The sequence below is a fragment of the Lytechinus pictus genome, chromosome 3 (assembly GCF_037042905.1).
Source record: "Lytechinus pictus isolate F3 Inbred chromosome 3, Lp3.0, whole genome shotgun sequence".
In the NCBI taxonomy this organism is placed as follows: Eukaryota; Metazoa; Echinodermata; class Echinoidea; order Temnopleuroida; family Toxopneustidae; genus Lytechinus; species Lytechinus pictus.
The window spans coordinates 9,861,690-9,884,316 of record NC_087247.1 but is presented as its reverse complement, the minus strand read 5'-3'; the positions used below and the strand labels follow the sequence as shown (position 1 = coordinate 9,884,316).

At 36.3% G+C, this 22,627-nt stretch overlaps 1 protein-coding gene across 1 annotated transcript; it reads left to right on the top strand.

The window, feature by feature from the left end:
- The first annotated feature begins 1,597 nt into the window (after positions 1-1,597).
- Positions 1,598-8,392, top strand: LOC135153513 (uncharacterized protein aq_1264-like). Its single transcript, XM_064096332.1, has 2 exons — positions 1,598-4,950; positions 7,339-8,392. The coding sequence occupies exon 1, from the start codon at positions 3,604-3,606 to the stop codon at positions 4,804-4,806; it is 1,203 nt and encodes a 400-aa protein (XP_063952402.1). The 5' UTR covers positions 1,598-3,603; the 3' UTR covers positions 4,807-4,950; positions 7,339-8,392.
- The last annotated feature ends 14,235 nt before the right edge of the window (positions 8,393-22,627 follow it).

Here is a 22,627-nt window from a genome sequence, read left to right as displayed (position 1 = left end):
CCATTGATCAAAACATCAAATTTCTGAATATTCTGTGCATGTGTGTCAAACACTAAAATTGTTAAGTGATGAAATACATGTTAGGCATACATGTGGCCTTCTCAAAAGACAAACAGTCCTCAGTTGAGTTTCTTAACAATTTCAACCCAAATATCACATTTTCCATACCAGAGAGCCCAAGAGTACAATTTACCCTCTGAAATATCACAAATCTTCACATGTTGGTAAATTCCTCTCCACTCCAGTTGCCCGTCAGCAGTTAGCAGCTTGTGTTTTGTGTTTCCAATCCACCAGTATGTGGCCACCATGATCTTTCCCAACCACTGACTAACCAAGAATTCCAGAGATGAGTTTCCATGGCGATGGGATCTTCAGAGGGTCACTCATGGTCAACCATCGTCAATATTTTTCTTTTGGCAGAGGCCGCCTGGAAACACAGGCAAGGGTGTAGATGTACCTTTCAAGCCTCATATTCCATCCTAACTCGCTAAAGGACAGCCCTAAACTTGGGATCAGAATCCAAGGCCAAAAGGCAAAATTATAAAGTCCAGCTTGGACTCTCAGAATGAGGGCACAAAAGAAGTGACCCCAAAATTTAGATGAATGCAAGTTGGGGCTGAAAAGGAGGGGGGGGGGGTTAAAGGTTAAAGGGGAAGTTCACCCTGATGAAAAGTTTGATGTAAAAATACCAAATACCATAAAAAAAATATTAAAGAATATTAGTGAAGGTTTGAGGAAAATCCATTAAAGATTAAGAAAGTTATTTGAATTTTAAGATTTTGATTTGTGACGTCATACACGAGGAGCTGCTCCATGCGTTGTGCAATATAAAATGCCTAAATTTCAATTCTTTAATGGTATGTGATGGCTAAAAAAAAAATTCCTCTCAAGAGTGGGTATGAAATAATTTGTCTGTTGATATACTATCTAAAGGTACAATAAAAGCCATATTTATTTTTTTGAGAAACTGACATTTCATTGATCAATTTTTACCACGCAATACATGGGGAAGCTGCTTGCATTTGACGTCACAAATCGGAAAAATTAAAATTCTATAAGCTTTTAAATCTTTTGATGGATTTTCTTCAAAACTCCACCAATATCTTTTTATTATTTTTCCTGCTATTTTTACAATGAAATTTTGTCAGGGTGAACTTTCCCTTTAAAGCGGAGGAAGTCACGGTGATACAGAAAATCAAAGAGAGGGAGAGAGAGAGGGGGAGAGAGAGAGAGGGAGTAACTGAAGCCCTGCAAAGGTTCCATGAGGGCTTCAGTATCAGAAAAAGTGAAATAGTTCAACTCAAATATCCGTAGGGAATTTGGTCCTAAATGAAAGAAAAGAAACCCGACTCCCACCGCATTGTAGTTCCGATGATTATTTTATAGCAACAAATGACCCTTAGGATGTGGGCAGTTTGCTAATAGAGATATTCAAATGCTTTCAAACTGAGAACAAAGATCTTTATTTGACTTATCATGATGAGATATTGTACCAGAAATCCATTTTTTTTAATGGTTGGAATATGCCTGGGAGACACAACTTGTGTTCACACAGTTAAGGAAATGTATGATAACATCAAATGCATAACGTTTTATTTGAATCGGTCTGAAACATAGCAATCTTTCTGATTAGTATTGAAATCTTTTGATGATCAACCCCATCAACATTTTGAGTGTATTTTTTTTCAATCGAGATTCACAAACAAGTTATTAAATTGCTTGATGCTTGCATCTTGCTACTCCTTGAGTACCTCAAGGTGGAATCTTAAAACTAATCTTCAAAGATATAGGGCCTACATGTTTTGTATATTAAAGTCACAAACCTAAAATTTATCTATAAGTATCGTTTAGGAGGTAAAATTTTAAATACTATTCATACTGCTTTCTGGAAGCATCAAAGCTCGACCTCCTTGCTGGAACTAAGCCCTCTTTCACGGTCTGCTTTTAATGTATGCAAATCTGCATGGAATTTCGGCTTGAATTGCCATTAACCGGTGTAATTAGATGTGCGGTCACAGAACATCCTGCCACAGTTCAACGAGTTAAGGAGAATCAGAAGGCAGAAGCTCAAAAGAATTTTTACGGTTGATATTGGTGTACCCCTCCCTCTGAAACCCATTCATGAAACCCATTCATGAAAATCTATGAGAAATTCAAATACCCTAACCCATTGATTGCTTTCATGGCATCATCGTATTGTAAACCCCCCCCCCCCCCCATCCCCTAATTCAGCTCCATACCTCTCACTATAACTCCTTTTAAAGCTGGTGACACCCCTCCCCCAAGAGCACGTTAGTATTCCAAATTAGGGCTCGACACTAGCGCCGGTCCGACGGTCCCAGACCGGTAAAAATCACTGTCGGACCAGTAGATTTTCAGAAATAGCAAGATTTACTGGTCCGACATGACCAGTAAAAAATATCATTGTCGGGCCAGTAATTTTTCCAAAAATAGCAAGATTTATGGGTCTGACATAAACAGTAATAAAAACTATTGTTGGGCCGTAACTTTTTCAGAAATGGTCAAATTCGCTAGTCCAACATAAACATGAAAAATATTCCATGACTCAAATTGCGAACCATTTTCCTCCCGTTAAATTCTGGCATTCACACACAGAACACACACAGAATGAATCGCATGCAATTTTTGATAGGGTAACATACAGTGTACACCCAGTACACGTGGCTAGCCAGCCACACAGCACATGGCAAATTTCCTACTGGCTGCACGAACGAAGCTTGGCTAACCTCTGGCAGAAATCTCTCTCAGAACTGTCAAAATTCACATTTCACACTAATGAAAAGCTCTTATAATGTCCATATTTCCTAAAAATTTGCCAAAATTGGGGTAACTCTGTCATTTGTAAGCAGTAAAAGGAGAAATTTTCACTTCTGTTTTAGTTCAAAGAGATCGGGTTTCGAGTGATATCGTCTGAATACATGATAGCCCCACATATGCATTTGTGTGTGTGTTGATACACTTGTACCCTTTTTACACAGGATTTTCTTAGCCCCGGACTATCGCTAACCCCGTACTATCCTTAACCCCGTACTATTTTTTTCTCCTTTTTACACATTCCAAATTGTTATTGCTAACCCCGGATAAGGAATGCTTGCTTTTCACACACGAAACTCGCTAACCCCGGACTAGTGGTTTTTGTCGATCATTCGTAGTACAAGTACTGCACTCGTACCTTTTTACACACGCTACAATTTCCTTAACCCCGTACTATAGGTGGGGCCAAATTGCCATTTAGCCCCACCTATAGTACGGGGTTAAGCTTAGCCCACTTTCGTTTTACACTAGCGATTTTAACCCCGTACTATCGCTCTTAGCACCGCAATTGCTGGGATAACCCTGCTTTTTTGCAGGGCCAAATAATCCCGTACTAAAGGTGGGGTTAGCCCACTTTGCAAAAATGCTGTGTAAAAAGAAAGTGGGCTAAGCTTAACCCCGTACTATAGGTGGGGCTAAATGGCAATTTAGCCCCACCTATAGTACGGGGTTAAGGAAATTTTAGCGTGTGTAAAAAGGGTATTGGTTTCTTTCGTAGCTAGTACTAGTATATTTTAATTGAGCCAAAAAGAAACTGATAATTTATTTATGATGATAGTTTTAGCTTTCTTCCTTTGTTTTCTTTCAATCTTTCTTTCCTTCTTTCTATTCAATCTTTCTTTGTTTCTTCCCTCTCTTCTTTTACTGTCTTTCTTTTTTAATTTTCCCTTTTTCTTTGTCTTTTGTTCTTTCATTCTTTCTGTCCTGTTAATATTTTTCTCTATTTCTAATGCTCTTTCTTTTTCTTTCTTTTTTGATTTCCTTCTTTCTTTAATTCTTGAGTCCATCCATCCTATATTTATCTCTTCTTTCTTTCTTCATTTCCTTCCTTCTTTTCCCCTTTCTTTCCTTCATTCTTTGTTACTTTCTTTCTTTCCTCATTCCATCCATCCTTTCTTTACCCTTTCTTGTTTTTATTCCTTCTTTCAGCCCTTTCTCTCTTTCATTCCTTCCTTTCTTCTTTGTCTTTTGTTCTTTCTTTTTCTCCTTTGTTCCATCTATCCTTTTACCTTTTCTTTCTTCCTTTTATTTACTGCTTGCTTCCTTTCCTTTCTTTCTTTGAAGTTTGGTCTTTCTTTTTTGTTCTTCCTTTCATTTATTCTTTTACATTTTCTTTTTTTTTTATATTGCTTGCTTGCTTCCTTCCTTCTTTATTCCTTCCCAACATTCCTTTTTCCTTCTATCATTTTCCCTTTTCTTGATTTCTTCCTTCTTTCAATCCTTTCTTTCTGTTTTCCTTCTTTCCATCTCTCCTTTTACCCTTTCTTTCTTTTTTTATTCCTTCTTTCTTTCTTTCTTTCATTACTTTGTCTTTTGTTCTTTCTTTCTATATTGCTTGCTTCATTTCTTTCCTTCTTTCCTTCATTCTTTTTTTCTTTTGTTCTTTCTTTCCTTCCTTTCCTTCTTTGGTTTTTTTTTTCCTTCCTTCACATTTTTTCTTTACTTTTTTCTTCCTTCATTTCTTTTATTCTTTCTTTTTTCCTTCTTTCCATCTCTCCTTTTACCCTTTCTTTCTTGTTTTATTGCTTCTTTCCTTCTTTCTTTTTATTTTTTCATTACTTTCTGTCTTTTGTTTTTTCTTTCTTTATTGCTTGCATCATTTCTTTCCTTCTTTTTTTTTTTTCTTTCTTTCTTTCTTTCTTTCTTTCTTTCTTTCTTTCTTTCTTTCTTTCTTTCCTTCCTTTTTTTCTTTCGTTCTTTCTTTCTTATTTTTGTTCTTTCTTTCCTTCCTTTCCTTCTTTCTTTCTTTAGTTCTTTCTTTTTTTCCTTCCTTCACATCTATCCTTTCTTTACCTTTGCTTTTTTCTTCCTTCCTTCCTTTCTTTTATTCTTTCTTCCTTTCTTTCTTTTTGTCTTTCATTCATTCATTCCTTCATTTTTTTTTTGGGGGGGGGGGTAACAAGAAAGGACAGCAAAATAAACTCACACCTTTTTTTTAATGTTTTCTTTATTTTTTGGGACCAGTAGATTTTAGGTTCGGACCAGTAAAAAATTGAAAAACTGGGTATCTACTGGTCCGACATGAATAGGTTGGACCAGTAGAAAAAAAGGGTTAGTGTGGAGCCCTGCAAATTGATATTAATATTTGCCCTAAATCATTATTGTGAGGAGGATATAAAATATTACTGTTACTGACTGGATAAAAGATGCATTTTTACACAAAAATTTAATTGGTCAAGGGCCCTTTCGATATCAAAGTAATATACCTGCATATTTTTTTTCTTTTTGGCAAGGAACCACTTCTCAAGCACGGAGTGGGCTGAAAATTCGAGGAAAATTACTATTTCACTGTAGATAAATCAAATCACTTTGATTAATAAACAACTGTTCAAAATGTCAATGCTCTGCTAAAATGACATTTTAGCAAGCTTTAGATTGGCTTTAACATATTCAACTTCAACTGATGGTTTTATTCTTCTTCCTCAACAATGCTATTCTAGTTCACCCACCCCCTCCCTTTATTGAAACCTCTCTACAAAATATTCAAAAGTTCTCTACCTTCTTCAGAAGTTCTCTTGAAATACCTCAAAGTAAACGAAACAATTCTCCTCCTCTAATCTTTCACACACAAGCATCAATTTTCAGAAACAGAATTTGAATGAGCATTGACAAAGATTCTCAACTATGTCCTCCTCTAATTATAGAAAAAAATCATTGTTAGAAAGGAGCCCAGAATAATACAATAGCACAATGGCAAACCGCATCATAAAAATCAGAATATAAGAATAGTTATAAAGCTATTCTCCAATGGCTGCAGTTCATACCCTTTCCTCTCTTTCCGGTTCCGTTTCTTTCCCTTTCTGTGGCTTTTTGGTCCCCTAAAGTTCTTTACAAATTTAGATACCCAGATGCTATCTTGATCACTTTGATGACAAAGTCTATCGATGCATCGCAATGATGAGTAGTGGTCTCCTCAGGTGGGGTCCATCTGCCTTTGGGATTGGATGGACAGATCACTAAATTGCTAAAAAAAGAATAATATTTATTTATGAACACACGTTGCCCCCTCAGCAAAACCAACAAAGAGAAAAGATGGATAGAAATGAGGAAATGGTGACAAAAGAACTTCATTATTTTCAAAATCAACATTCCTCTTCCTTTTCCTGTTCTTTGTGCTGTTTTTTTTTTAAAAGCTAATTTGCCAACAAGTAATTTCATCTGAAGCCTGTTGCAGAAGATGCATTTATAGTATAAATGTTACCCCCCCCCCAAAAAAAAAGGCAAGCCCTAGATTTTGATTGGTTGAAAATTAAGTTGTGTTTGATTGCAATGTTTTCTGCAACAGGCCCCTAACAGTTCATTTAGGGTGATTTTTTTCAAAAAAAAAAAAAAAAAAAAAAACATTATCAAAACGCAGACAATATACATGGTAGCTATTCCAGTCGCACTGTTTTCTCCCTCATTTAAAGCCACCCATCATGCATTGCACACAACATCATAAGCTAGTTTGAACGAGACGGGACAGATCAAACATGTCCAAACTCTGAAGACTGACATCCATGTTGTGTTCAATTGGCTCTTTTCCAGTAGTCAATGTTCACATTTATTTGTGTGTCTTTTGTGTAAACTTGCATTTTGAAAGAGAGAGAGAAAAAAACCATGAATGAAGTGATGCAATGTGGTTTTGAATTAAACAATTTGAAACTATGTTCTTAGGGTAAAGAAGTATTGATTGCATGGATTCTTATCCTATTATTAAACATTTCTTGCTCATGAACAAAAAACATTAACTTTTAATTCGAAAAATAAATCAACTTGCTGGAGAATTATCCCAGGAGTTAACCAACAATAATGCTCAATGATAATAATGATTTTTAATTACGTAATATAAAAAAGTTATAGCCCCATCATTTATTATTAGGTGGTTATTGTAACTGGAAAAAAATTAATGGTACGGGTACTTGCGGATTATACTATTCATGGACATGTATTAAAGACCATCCTGTCTATTAATAAAGGCACTGAGAAATTTCAATTGAAGAAATATTTAATTCTAACCTAGAGTCGATAATAAAGTATGTACGGTACCGTAAAATCCAAATGTTTGATGGTGGTCTGAATGTAATTTAAATCAATTACATTGTTGTGATCTAGATACCTCTACATTTATAGCAAGTACACACACTCATTCCACTTTGAAAAGTTCATTCACATTTTTACTTACAATTGGAGAAATAAAGACAAGTTTGTCTTTTTTTCAACAGGTGGGTTCTATTCACTTTCCAATCTCGATGACAACTAATCATTTTATAAAAGTTCATCATACGTATGGGGGCAGGGGAGGGGAAAATGACAGGTGTATATGGCTCTATGTACATATCAATAACTGTAAAGAGAGACATTCAGTGTCACTAAATTGGCACCAGTTTCTGAGTTGTTTCAAAGTAAATCCCATGACACCTGCTACAGGAATAATCTTATTTTCACCAATTGGTTCCAAATCTAGACAACTTTCGGTCATATCAACGTACTGACGAGTAGATGGAATTGAGTGACTAAATAATTCAATTTTGTACCTGATCTTGGTACTTCAAAATAATCTCAATTCTGAATTACTATAATGGATGCATACTTTCTTAAACTAAAATCTTCACTTTCAATGGGTTACACTTCTACATGTATATATATCATAACCTAATATCCTTAAATTTAGTTAATCAAATAATTCCTGATATTTTAATATATCATTCTCAAGGCCTTTTGTCTCATTTGGCCAAGGGTAAAGACTTTAAAATTCATGATATATTTTGTCAGTTACTTTGAAGGTCATCTGTTACGACTCCAGCCTTGGCCATAAAATGTTGTGTTGGGATGGAGAAAAATAAATTAAACAGAATGCTGAAGGTTTGAAAGAAATCGGACAAGCAATAAGAAAGTTATAGCTGCTTTAAATTTGAGATCACTAATAGTATGTAGATTTCAAATTGGCAACTGGGTAAGTAAATTATGACAAGGGGCAAGGACAACTTTCCCATAGGCCATGTACTTTATTATCAGGGATTTGTGGTTTTCTTTTAAGTACCCATTCCCCTGGGGCAGTAATCTGAATATTACCCAGGTAGTATATTGTTTAATGTCCTCATGAAAGATAAATGTAATTTGAAATAAAACTTTTGGGAAAAATGACATTTTAGCCATAATATGTATTGGAGTACATGGAAGAGTAGTCCTTGCCTTATATCACTATGACATCCCATATGTGGCCAATTTGAAGTCTCCATGAGTTTAGTGATTACCAATATTTACAACTTTTAAAAATTCATAGCTTTCTTGTTGTTTGTCCAATATTGTTCAAACTTTCACCTATCAACTAACCTGATTTTTCTTTTTCTTATAAAAATAAGTTTTTATTTGGGTTGGATTCCCCTTTAAATAGTTGTATATTTAACTCTTCATTTCTCTGACTTTGAACATTATATAATCATTTGCTGCAAGACGAAAAATTAGGAATATAAATTTCAAATTTTGTGTACATACCTGGAAAATCATAAAGGGTTTCACAAACAATACAAATTAAATCAAGCATTGGTTTAGAAATTCAAAATCATGGAGCGCATCAAGCCTGGCATTCTGGCCTGGATGAATAGCAGTAAGCTAGGTGGTTATCAAAACATACTTCGTACTTTCCGAAGGATAGAGTCCGCATGTATCAAAAAGTGAAGGAACATAACAAAGCTTGTACAGAAACTCTTCTCTGGAATCGGCAATAGCTCAGCTTTAGAAAGAAAACGATATTCCAAGTTTGTTCAGATGCCATGCTGTGAGTGATTTGTTTCCGCATCTTCACTTGATTAGAGATGTATTTTTCATTTGATGGAATAATTTCTGAATGTTCAATGTGGCTTCCATGTGCAGCTGACTAGTACAGGTCACATGTACTTACTAATAGTTAAAGGTGCATGTAAATTCTAGTTACAAGTGGAAATGATTAAAAATTAAATTCCGACAAAAATCAATCTTCAGTATTTCCATATATTGCATACATCATACATGTAAATTATTATCTAATAAATAATTCTGGTAGAAAATGGGTATACCCTAATTGCTCAGTAATTAGAAAATTCAATTAAAAAGCCAATACTGATTGGTCTTTTCCAAGCTAGATGTAAGTTGATATAATAATGATAAACATTAATTTCTATCATTCTCTCTCCAAATTAGAATACTCAAATTTGATTTTATTTGAACATTAATCAATAGAAAGTTATGTGCTGTCACACAAAGCTCCTAACCAATCAGATTGCAGGGATTTTCTCATCCATCTGTAATAGAAAAACATGTGCTGGGTATCACCCTACTCCTTTTCTATTCACAATTCCACCTACAGACATAGATCTTTCTGTGTGTGGAGCGTTGTGGCCCAGTGGATTATCTGACTTTGAAACAGAGGTTCGTGGGTTCGAATCCCACCCATGGTGTAATTTCCTTCAGCCAGAAATTTATCCACATTGTGCTGCACTCAACCCAGGTGAGGTGAGGTGAATGAGTATCCGGCAGGATTAATCCCTTGAATGCATGAGCTGAAAGGCAGCTCAAGCTAAAGCCGAGGTAATAATAATAATAACATCGCGCCTTGGAATAGAATATTTCCAAATAGATGGTGCTATATAATGCCTATCACTATCATTATTTGTATTGATTTGTTCAATCTCGAAGTAATAATGAACACCCCTTCCCACTTTCTACTGTTTTCAGGATGAGATTAAGTCCATGCAAAGATACAATGGTTTACATTTAAACACAACGTCCATTGTCATCATTCACAATGCTATTATTACCCCACATCTTAACTTTTCTAGTCTTTGCACTGCAAACAGAGCCTTTTGGGGTTTTTTGCCTTTATTTTAAGACCCCCTCTGCCCATGCTTTCCCAACATCTCTCTTTCTCTCTCTCTCTCTTTCTCACTCACTCACTCTCCCAGCACACAGGGATGGGGGGGGGGGAAGAAAATCACAGCAACAATAGAAAGACAAGAGAGGGTTTATCTCTTTTATTTCATTACCCAAAAAGGACTCACCACCTATTGTACTCCCATTCTCTTTCTCTTTTATTATACCTCTGTTCCCCATTCACCGGTATTCTTTGCTTTATACTGTGATTCAGCGAAGGACCCATTGGAATGCCAGCAATGCCACTTGTTGCACGCATGGTGTGAGCTGTGGGTTTATGGGTTGAGTGTAAATAGGGTATTTGAACAGGTATTGAGGGGGGGGGGGGCCTGTTGGATTCATAAGATTTTGTTTTTTAAGGTTCAGAATCCTTGAGAAACACGTCCGGATCTAATGCCAATTCCATTTTTTCCGCACAATTACACAAACATAATCCTAAGCCATTGAGGAAATGTTTCAAATCAATTAAGGAAATGGGAACCCTTAAGAAGTTTCATAATCATTTCGCTACCGAATTGAATTTGTTTATTTCCAATGATTTCTAGCTGCAAGTGCAACATTGTGAAATATTGGATGACTTGCAATCAAAACTGCAAACCAGAAGGCAAAGTGTGTATGGGTTAATTCCTGCCAACTATTAAGCAAATACTGTCCCTTGGGAAGTCATTGATATACCAAAAATGTTGCCTCACTCAACCCAGGTGAAGCAAATTACATGTTGTGGAATTCAGTCTGCAAAAGTGTAGAAAGTGTAGAGTGCTATGGTGGATAGAATTTTAAAAAAGATGATTAATAAAACAGTCATTGTGTGATATATGCTATACAAAATAATGGATTGAATGACACACATATTTTTAATGGACATAATGATGAATTATTAAACTTTAAATGAGACATGTAATTATTATGAGGAAGCAAGTTGAGAATTCAGTTGTTCATGTTTCTTTGGCCGAAAACTCTTGAAAATCATACCGATTCCCTTCAAACTACATGTACCAAAAAGGGGCCCCAGTTTAACTACACCCAATCCTCAGCACTAACAAACCCATACAAAAGGCATACGCCCAGAAGGGTTCCACTGGGTCACGAACCATTTCAAGTTGAAGCTCTGTACAAAAGAGTAATGTCAGCGTAGGTCAGAAACGGAAAAGCTTTTTTCTCCTACCCCGTGACCCAATAATAAGAAAGAGGGATCACTTTCAAAGCTTTTAAAATACAGAATCTTTGTTAGAATATACAGCAGGCATTCAGGAGCACTTAGCGTTACCACTTCTTCAAAGAACTTGTTCAATGTACACTTGTAATGTATGTAGGCCAAAGAAATGGGAAATTATCAATATCATCTCAGTACTTGGAAATTAACAGGAGCCTCGCTCACTTTCCTTCTTCTGTTTCCAAGTTTTGTCCTTTTCTAGGAATGTCATGAAATTTACGTAGTTTCACTTTTCATGATCTCCAATAGTCTGTCTATTTCCCTATTACTCAACTTTCTATAGGCATAGGTATTTCCTTCCCATCGGCTCCTTCTTTGATTTTTTTTTAATATATAAGTTACAATATCTGTTACAAATTCAATGTTTATGGAGAAGGAACATTCAAATTATATACATGTACATACATGTAGAGGGTTAGAAATACTGAATTTATTCTATCTTCTACATCCACACACAATTTAAGCAAGTCATATCCCAAAATGCTATTTCTATGAAAAATTATAACGCTTCTTTTAGAAAATTTTGCAGAAGTATATATGCAAGCCTATACTGAAAGTGAGAGTAGACAGGTTGCTTGCTTGCTTGCTAAATAAAGGCCTACAAATGAAGTTTCCTTGTTGTTGGAGGAGACATTGGGACTGTTGTGTTTCCTATCAACAACTACAGGCCTACAATACATCTACCTTTAATACATGTAGATCCTAGAATATTTTGTGAAGAATTTTTTATACATGATGTATTTGAAATTTCTTCTGTAAGACAACTAACTACCCATAATAACCTAATCAAGCATGATGTTGCAGAAAATGGTCCATGCGTAGTCTGAAGGCACAGACCCTGATTGAAACTTTGATCGACAAGTGTGTCGCCAGGCAAAGACTAGCACATACAAGGGTCTTCAGTACACAAGGCATACGTAGGCTGCACATTCAGACCCTTTTAAACTCGAGTGAAGAGTTTGCACAGCAGACTAGTCCACATGTTGGATTGCATTGAAGGCTGCATTCTCTGAGTGAGTCTGAGAAGATAGATCTGATAAGATAAAAATAACCTACTGAGCGCTCGCTCGTTGAACATGGAACATGAGAGGGGTATACGTTGCACCCCCTAGAGGCACAAACAGTAGCCGCGGAACACTGTGAGCTCACAACAACCTGGTCAATTACCCTCCATTTTTCATCACGTCAGAACATTCAACCCATGTTGTGACGAAACCATGATCACAGTAGCGAAAAGACATACCATATGGCAGCAGAGAGCGATTTCTTTTACTTTTAGCAATCAAAGAGCAAGACAAAATATTAGTCTAAAAAGCTTTACAGGTACATGTAGGCCTAATATAATCTATGAAATAGGACTGAACATATATGTATGTACAATTCTTTAACCCTCACACATGAAGGCCTACATGTACATGTAGGCATCATAGCACAGAAAGTCCCTGATTTCCATGCATACATGTTCATGTTATGTGAGCCTACATACAGTGTGTATTATACTGTCATTTGTGTAAATCTAAATTTAATTACATGTATGTCTATAAACTTAGAAGTAAATCATACGAATAAAGACATGAGCGAAGATTCAACAAGGATCAACTCTTTGCAGACAAAAACTGTCAGTCACTGTGAAACAGATGTCCAAAAGGGAACTATTGATCTACTAACAGAGAGTGAAGATCACGAGGGGACCATATAGCTTCTTGTACAAGTAGAAGTTGTCACCAAGGCAACAACTCATGACTCCAATCTCTCAGCAGACATGGAGTCAGCGTCTTCATCATCCAGTCGGCAGACACTTTGGCCTGAACTAACGGAAAACTTCCTCCAAATTCATCACACATTCTTCTCTCTCTCTCTTTTTCAACCAAACTTCAAATCCCCATCTGACTTCTAGAGGAGGGAGAACAAACAGCCCTAGCTATTTATTCCCCTATATTTTCCGGTACGTGCCTCAACTCTGTGAGAACCGAAAATAAGGGAGTAGCCTATGTATGTGGGTTGGTGTCTTGATTTTTTGACAAAAACCCTCTGCAAATATTCACACACCTGCAAAGCAAGGCTATTGAGAAATGAGAATGGTTGAAAATTCAGGGAGAAATGGATGTCCTTCTGTGACTTTCTTTTTTTTTAACTCATCATGACTTTATCTTTGGAAACAGTAAAGACGTTACACCCCCTAGATTGTAAAATTTGTTTCTGTGTCTGACTAAAAGGCGAAAAATATGATGGTAGTACTGTCAAACTTATCCTTTATCTAAAATGAAAGCATAAATAAACAATGAAGGGTCCTATAATATTTGCTTCATCATATCTCCAAAGTCCTTAATTGTATTATTTCTGAACCTGAAATTCTGTGTATAACTGACTGTATGGTCATTTAAACAAATTGTTCACTACATCAAATGAGGAATTACTCAAGCATCATGGTCAATCAATCAATTATCCCCAAGTTCATGCTGGTACACAAGTAGCGAGTTTGTTTCCATAAAACAAACCTTGGCCCTAAATGAATAGGAAAGCTTAGAGATTTCCATCACTAATCACTACATCCTAATTATAGCATCATTGTGGACAACAATGGGGGACTAATTGACCAATCTGGTCACTGGTGGTCCATAACTGTCCAGTTTCTGATGACCTGGTATCTGCAACAATGGCTGATTTCTCCCCAGGCTGAAGGGGTCAATCACAAAAGATGACCATTAGAATTAAGTGGGCAATGACTCTTTGTCGGACAATAGGGGTGGGTAAAGTAAATGAGGAAAGTGTACAAGGGGGTATTAATGCTCCAAAGTTGACAATAAAGAGGTGACGCTAAGATTATTTTGGTAGATAATTAGGAAATAAGGAAGACTCACACTTGAGCCACGTACCTTTGCTACATAAAGCAAGGTGTGATTCATGGATTATTTTCACTTGTACTTGTGGGAAACAAATAAATGCTTTCTTTCTTTCTTTCTTTCTTTTTATCCTTGACAGGTTGAGAGGCTATGTTTGATGAAAAGATTACCCCTAAAAAAACTTCCAAGAATATGTATGCAAGAGACTGTTCCAAACTTTAATCTTTTAGAACAGCACTCGTGATATGGCGCCATGGGCAGGGGTGGGTCATTTTGATTCAGTTTCATGCTATGACTTGCCTTGTTGTGGTACTGATAGGGAAGTTTTTACAACTTTGATATCATTGGTATCTTCTAAATGGAAATTTGCTACAACTGGGCACAACACCATCAACAGGCCTCACTAATGCGTGTCGAGAGCCAGCCATACTTCGGAAGCTTGAACTCATTTTCCATTTATAATTTCAGCATTTGTGACTTGATTGTAAATTTATCATAATTATAATAATATGCAACATTTGTAAAGCGGCTTGCAATGTTTTTAAGTGCTACATACTATCACCCTGGCTTTACTCTATTTGGGTGCTAAAGCAATCAAGGAATTGCTTCTTACCGGTTACCCATTTACTTCACCTGGGTGGAGAGTGGCAAATGAAGATAAAGCCTTGCCAAAGGATGCGTGCTGCAGTGGTAGTTGAACCCCAGACCTTGTGGTTCAAAGTCTGGTGACTTATGTGCCACAACACCACATAGATGACAAAATTGGGTAATTGTAGAGTTATATACAAGAACTTTCTGATCAGACTATGGGAGGATCCAGATTTAATATAGGAAGAAATATTTTTCTTTTTTTCTTTATTAAAATTCACAAACTTGTAGGCCTGCCATACATGTAGACCGCCAATGTAGAACTCAGGCATTTGGCCTTTTTACTGCTCATCTTTCAGCTTTTTACAGGCAAATGTACATACATGTACATCTATGAATGTATTTTACAGCAATTCCAATACATCCAGTGTCATGAGTGTTTGTACACACCAAGGGCTCAACTCCTCGATACAACTTTCATACAACTCCACACAAGTGTCACAAGCCTACATGAGAGATCAGGGGAGCGTTTCATGAAAGGACTTGTCGGACGTTTTATCCGACAAGTCCCATTTTATCCGACAGTTACCATAGTAACAGTTCCTCTCAGCCAATCAACATCAGAGAAAGATGTCAGATCTGACAACTTGTCGGATGAAATTGTTGATGAAACACTCCCCTGAAGCCCCTCCTGCTAATCCCTTCTCAAGGAATGGATGTGGATAATCCTTCAGGTTTAAACCATTGTCTGAAGATTAACCTGGACCAGGAATTATTGATTCAGAGGTCTCCAGCTTTGGTTCAGTAACTACAGTTTCTTCAAGGGCTTTCCACAAGCTCTCACCCTTGCCACATTTCTCCCATCATGGGAGGACATGTAGTCCATGCTCCTACAGTGTACACAAAACACACACACCACAACTTCTAAATGTAAAAAGACGGATCTACATGTGGGCATACCAGGGCCCCGTCTTACAAAGAGTTACAATTGATCCAATCAATCATACTATGGTACTAATCTATCAGTGTCATAATTTGTCTACATGAAATTTGCAAAATATCCTTTGTAAACAAAGGCAAACATGCCAAATTGTCTAGAAAACAAATGAATTTATGAATATACATCAACCTTGAACCTTGAAGAGTAATCCCTTTCAACAGCTTTAAAGCTATCGCAACTCTTTGTGAGATGGCGCCCAGGTGTATTATCATCTCCACATCTTCAAAGTAATTATGCCCCTAATGCTCTTATAATCATTGAGTACCATTGTCACTTTATGATTCAAGGAATTGTAGGAATAAGTTTTAGGATCTTCATGAATTTGTAGGCCTAGCTATGTTACCAAGAAATCCTATCATTCAAGGGCCTGCCAATGGAGAACCACAAGTCACTGTTGCAATGTCCCCCCCCCCCCCTAACATGGACAAACCATCCTCCTACCCCATCCCACTTCCTGTTCCTTCCAACTCCAGAAATACTCCACCCAACCATTTACAATCCAGATCCAATGTCACTGCAATATATAGTGCATACCAGCCACATCCGAGCCTGGGAAAAGACCTTGAATAATTGGGTGACCCCGGACGACCTCTGAAATTAGAAGGCAAGACAGAACTGTCCCCTGTTCTCTGAACTTGATTGGAGAGCCATCCCTAGGTGTCTGGTCCGAAGGCCGGGGATTCTGTCATCACACCACCAGTCCGTGTTCGATCCACCAGGTAACTAGGCCTCATCATCACACTAAACCCACATAATTCTAAACCATCTTTCTCATCGGACCAACCCTGAAAGAATGCTCAGATGATGATCATGCGATTCAGCACAAATGATAAATGTGCGTTAATAAAACTAAAAATACATGGACTACCAACAGATATTTGAAAGTTTCTCTAAACTTGAATCAATTACAAATTATGACTCAATAATTATATCACTTGCAGTCACCTACCTACACTATACAGGAATCACTTCTACGGAAATAACATTTTGATTCGTTTCATTCCTATATTTGATCTTGTGACTCTCTCATCCTTCCTTCAAAACAGCACATTATCCACTTAGCAAAATCACTGTACCATTCATATTGTTTATGAAAGGGGAAGTGCTGATAATTAAAATTATTAATCAAAAGTAAATAAAAAAATCTATGAATAAATTACTCAAGGCATGCTCCATTTTCAGGGTTTCTGCAAAAGTACAAACTACAATCACTTTCTGATTTTTGGGGGATTTTTTTCTGTTTCCTCCATATTTCCAATGGTGTATAAAAAATAATTGCAATATGAGAATGAAAATCATCTGTATGTAAGATGACCTTTTATATGCTTTTGATGCATGTATTGTATGGCTTTTAGATATAATAATTGATGTGTAAATTGTGCCACATTTTTATCAATTATTTTAAAAATGCAAACAAATATAATGAATTCAAATGCAAGATAAACAGATTTAAAGACAGTGCCCTCCCTAATCTTGTACGTGTGTTTAATAAATATTACAAATCTTAACTGAAATGAATTGAAAATTCTTGAATGTTTAATCCACATCCTTTATTTAGCATGTGTGATTCTTTATTAATTGCCATTATTTTATTGTGTTTTAAGAGTTTTATCAGGAATAATTTTCATCAATTAACTATCTGCATTCTTCTGTTATGTATTCATCTTTATCAATAATTTACTGTGCAAATTTTACGTATAAATGTGAATTACTTTAATCGTATAAAACTGTATGTTTTAAACCATGTATGTTGTAATACCCTGTATTTGCAATTCAGTTTTTTACTGCGATACATGTCTATTGAATAAACCATTAAATGAAATGAATTTTAACCTTATCAGACTGTTTGAATAATCAATTTCGCTAAAGAATTAGATTTGCTCACAAGCACAGGTTGTACATGTATATTAGACTTCACAGGAAAGTTATCCTCCAAAAAGATTAAATTTTTAAGTGTTTCCTTTCCCCGCTACTTTGTGGATTGGGCAATCTTTCCCTCCTTTGATATACCGCTAGGATAGAATATCATTCTCAATTTCAACACTAACACCTTGAATATAAATATCAGGTTTCTTCAGCATTAACGTTATTGTTGCTTGCCCAAGACTGAAACTAAATCAAGTTTTCAAACACGATGCAACAAGACAAAATGGATCATATGAATGTTCTCTAATATCCTAAAATACAGTCAAAATTGTATTTTTATGCAATACAGCTCAATTGGCTCAAAGCAATTTTGATACAATACAATTCCATCTGAAGCAGTCAATATAACATGTAGGTCAACCTCTGCACATCCCTGTCACAAAAACTTACAGGTTTTTAATTTAAAACTTGCTACTTGGTCCCACGATGGTTAAATTTGAAATCAAGACTGGTTGTTTCCGCTCCTTACGATTGCGTTACCAGACATGATCTGTAAAGCAGACCAAAGTACAAGAGTACACTTCAAAAAATTGTTCAAGTCATCAACCACTTGCTCACACACTCTCTCTCTTTTCATTTAAAAGGTTTGTTTTCATTATGCCAACAAATATGTAAAGTTATATATTTACGTGTATATTATTAAAATAGGGACTAGATACCTACTTCACACTGGGAATCCACGTTTTACACATAAGGCCTTTGTGAATGAAGAGCTATCCTTAATCAAAGGTAAAAGAAAGTAGTTGCAGCAAACAATTATTTCATGATAAAGTCAAAATCAAGGTTAATTGTCAAAATAATATAGTACACCTAGATCTGGTACATTCATGAAAACTTATCTTCGTAAAATCATGAAATCTTAGCCCAAAATTGATAATTCTGATGATCACTAACACAGAAAAGCATACATGTATGAGGGACATTAATATTGATTAAAAAAAAACACCCAACATTTGATGGAATTCCATGCTTATTTTGCTCATTTTTTCAGCTACTATACATTTTCTTCCAGAGCTATTTCGCACAAATACATACGAACAATATGGTAGTACTGGTAATTTCATTGGATTCTGTTCGAACCATAACGGGTATTTATCTGTAACTAACACTATCAAACTGTCTATGGTTAGTTGGTTACATAACTGTTCTGTAAATATAAAATTATTTCAGATATCCTGCCTCCTGAATATTAAAAGAGAAACAAATCTCAAAACCATGAGAATTGGGGGAAAAATATCATCATGGTCATACCAAACTACAAAGCTCATAGTTCACAACCTGTTTCTGAGACCTAAATCATATAAATCAATAGGCCGACACAAATTGTATGTAAAATAGCCTCCATTGATCCATTTAATAAATTTTTTTATTATTGCCAAACTTGCAAGTTCTACACATTCTTTCACTCTTCTGATTCTCTCAATTTCAAGTGTGGGGTCTCTGCGATTTTGATTATGTTGCACATGGCTAGGTAATAAGATCTGCCCATCATGAATGGGAACTATTTACAGAATGTTGATTCAATTACCGACCTGTAGCCTACAACTCTATACACACCACATGTAGAGCAATAACGATGAGCTAAGATCTCTCTTCAAGTTGAAACTTCGAACATCCTTTTCCATATATCTTAGCTTGAATATTATACATCACTTCTTTTACAACGATGTAAACTAAACAACAACAAAAATCAATGACTGTATACATTCTAAATTTCTAATGCAGCTTTTGCATGAAGTTCATCTTCTTTTCTTCGGATCATTTCCTGAATGCCTTTCAACAAAATTGACAAGTTGCAGTATTTATCATTGGATAAGAAGGATCTTTAAAAGATATAGGCCCTATATATAGATCAATAATATTAATTCAAGGCTTATACATGTATATTATGTTCAATACTTGAATGTAATACCACTATAATACCACTTGAATGTATAAACCACTGTAATACCACACAACGTTCTCGCCAGGTTCATTCTGACGCTTGGCGGCGCGAAGCGATGATACGCAAGCCGCGCAGCGGCCTTGGTGCGTGGGAAGCACGCACGGGGGGAGGGTTGCGGGAGGGGGGTGTCCCCCCTCCCGCGCGGAGCGCGGTAGCTATCGAAAATATCAATATCGACGAGCTTAGATTGCTGCTAAATGCACCACATTTTATGTCTATTTAATGCTTCTCCGGCCACACAGCCGTAACGGTTGCGCGAATTGCGATCGATTGAAGCAGAAAGGCAAGTACTGATGAAAAAGGTCAAAAGAAAAGATTTAAATTCAATCTCATTTTATACTTACAGTTTATAGATTTATTCACATCAATGACATCGATAACGTACTCCATACTTTCCAATGTCTAGATCGCTACGTCCTTAGAAAGTGCGATTCATTTTGTGAATGCGTGTCAATGACCGACTACATCTACGGACCGCATGCGCGCCGCGCCACGCCCTTACTCAATCCAAAGATTGTTCGACTTTGTTTGGAAGCCTCGGAAGAAAACTTCTGAGGCTTCCAAATAATGGGCATCGGTATTCATGAGACGATATAATTTGCATGTTTGTTTTGTTTTCAGATACTCACTGGAACTATAACTCTCATAATTAAGACTTCTGCTGATGATGTTATACTAATAATATCCAATCAAGATTCGTTTATCACTGTCAATTATTGCTATGTTCATTTGTATTGTTCTATACTCGCCTATAAAATAATGAATGTGTCCATCACGAGCGGGAGAAATATTTTTAGTCATTCATCATACTTTAATATTACGATTTTGTTCTTATTATAATTAATTGCGATTTAAAATGTTTTGAAAGTAAAGCTTAATTGACAGGAAAGCAGATTTGTATTTTTAAATAATGCACTATGTAGGCCTACAAATACAGCGTGTGTGAAAGAGAGGAAGGGGGGGGGGGTTGTAGCTAGGATGGTCGAAGGGGGAGCGCGAAAGGGGAGGGGTCGTGGCGTGGACAATGACAAGGGGATGTTGAGATCGTACGTGTGTGTGGGATTGGTGAAGAAGTCAATATTCGAAGCGAATGCATATTTATAGACATGTCTATACTACTACTGATGATGACGGCTGAATAATCTTTCTTTACATGTAATTTTAAATTTTAAAAATATTTTCTTGCACCATGAGTGGGAAGATCGAGGTACGTGATTCAATAAATTGCATCAGTTTTCAAGTTACAGAAATTCACGAACAGATTATTAAAAAAAAAAAAAAAAAAAGAGTCAGAAAGATCTTTTTATAGCCCCCATCCAGCGTAAACAACATGAAGAATATTTGAGGTCACGAAACCAGCTGATTCGCATTCATACAACAGGTTAACAGGTCACGCACATGGTACACAGTCATTCCAAGGGCGGGAATTCGGGGAAACCCGTTTTCAAGCACAACGATTGGCTCAACCCAGAAAGTGAATACTAATTAGATCACGTGCCATCGGCTTTGGGGCGTCTCGTTCACATTCCAACTCATTTCATAAATATAATCCACTCGCAGTAATTAGGCTAACGACGTTGTAAAGATAACTCTATATATAAAACACAATTCCGATATAAAACATATATAACGACATAAGTGAAATTGAAAAATTCATCTAGCGATATTCAAATTATACTAGCGACTCATGTGGGCGTGGGCAAACGAAATACATATCCTCTAAAACGTTCACACATATCAACTTCAATAATTCGTACTTGAAATGCAGGGGCCGCGGGAAGGTCTTGAAAGTGGGGGGGGGGGGCTGACCATCATGCAAAAAACGCAATCAGGTGGTCCTGTTTTTGTACACGGTTTTGGAAAAAAAAGTGGGGGAGCTGAAGCCCACCCAGCCCCCCCCCCCCTGTTTCCGCGGCCCTGAAATGAATATCTGTGAATGAATTGTCAATTCCACTTTTTTTGAATGTGTACTTTTATTGAAATCTATTGAATCACGTACCCCTCCCGACCAAGTCCAAGGGTTGATTTTCCACTCGCCATAAAGATTATGCAGCCACAATCACAGTAGACACATCCATAAAAGAATATTAATTTAATTCGCTCCGAACATTGACTTCTTTTCGCCAATCCCCTCCCCCACAAAGTCACAAACATCCCATCATTTTCATTTACATTGCCCACGACCACCTCCCATTATTCTCTTTCTCCTTTACACAAATTAATTTCAAATAATATTTTATTTTAAATCGTAGTTGTTACCGGGAGTTGTTAAGCAATTGTACAACAAATTCATGAAGCATTCACTGTAATGACTAAAAACATTTCTCAGGACGGTGACAGGTGCGTTCATTATTTAATTGGCAGGCAAAGAGTAATAAAGAACAAAACAAATGAAAATACACTGTACGTATAACTCACATTAAAAAATGAGTCGTAATATGATAAAAAGCGTGAATAAAATTAATAAAGATTATTACTTATGAAAATTATAACAGATTCAATGAATATCTGAAGAAAAAAACAACATTCAAATCGGTTTTGGATCCCATCTAATTTTGGAAGACTCGGATAGATTTTGATGCCATGTGCGATTTGTATTATGTATGTGGCCATGGCGAGCGCTAGTGCAGTGACACAGAACTTGGTAGACACACCGTCGCGAAATTAATCAACACTTTCAAAAGATCGATGTAGAGATCAAGACTTTGGAAATTATGGAGTAAAATTGGAATATAAATGTGAATAATCATTTTGCTGTAAGTAAATGAGTTGGACATTATATCAATCCATTCCTGTGGCTGTGGCTTTGTCATTATTAACGTGATCTTTTAATAATTTTCTCAATTCGTTCTACGGCAGTGTCATCAGAAATGCATTCAATGAATTCATGTAGATGTAGCTATAATAAGGCTGGGGCCTGGGACGAGATGAAACTAAATTTCGATCGAATTTTTATATTATTTTTTGACACACTTTACTTTTGACAAAATAAATGACAATATCAACTGAAATTCGTAACATCTAAATTACATTGCCCAACCCAGTAACCCACGGTACCCCTCTCTTCTCACTTTATTTTTGAGCGTATTTTACTACCATTTTAAAGACGTAAATAATGAGAGCAATGCGATATACGCAAATAAATGCGAGGTAAACATCTTCGCACT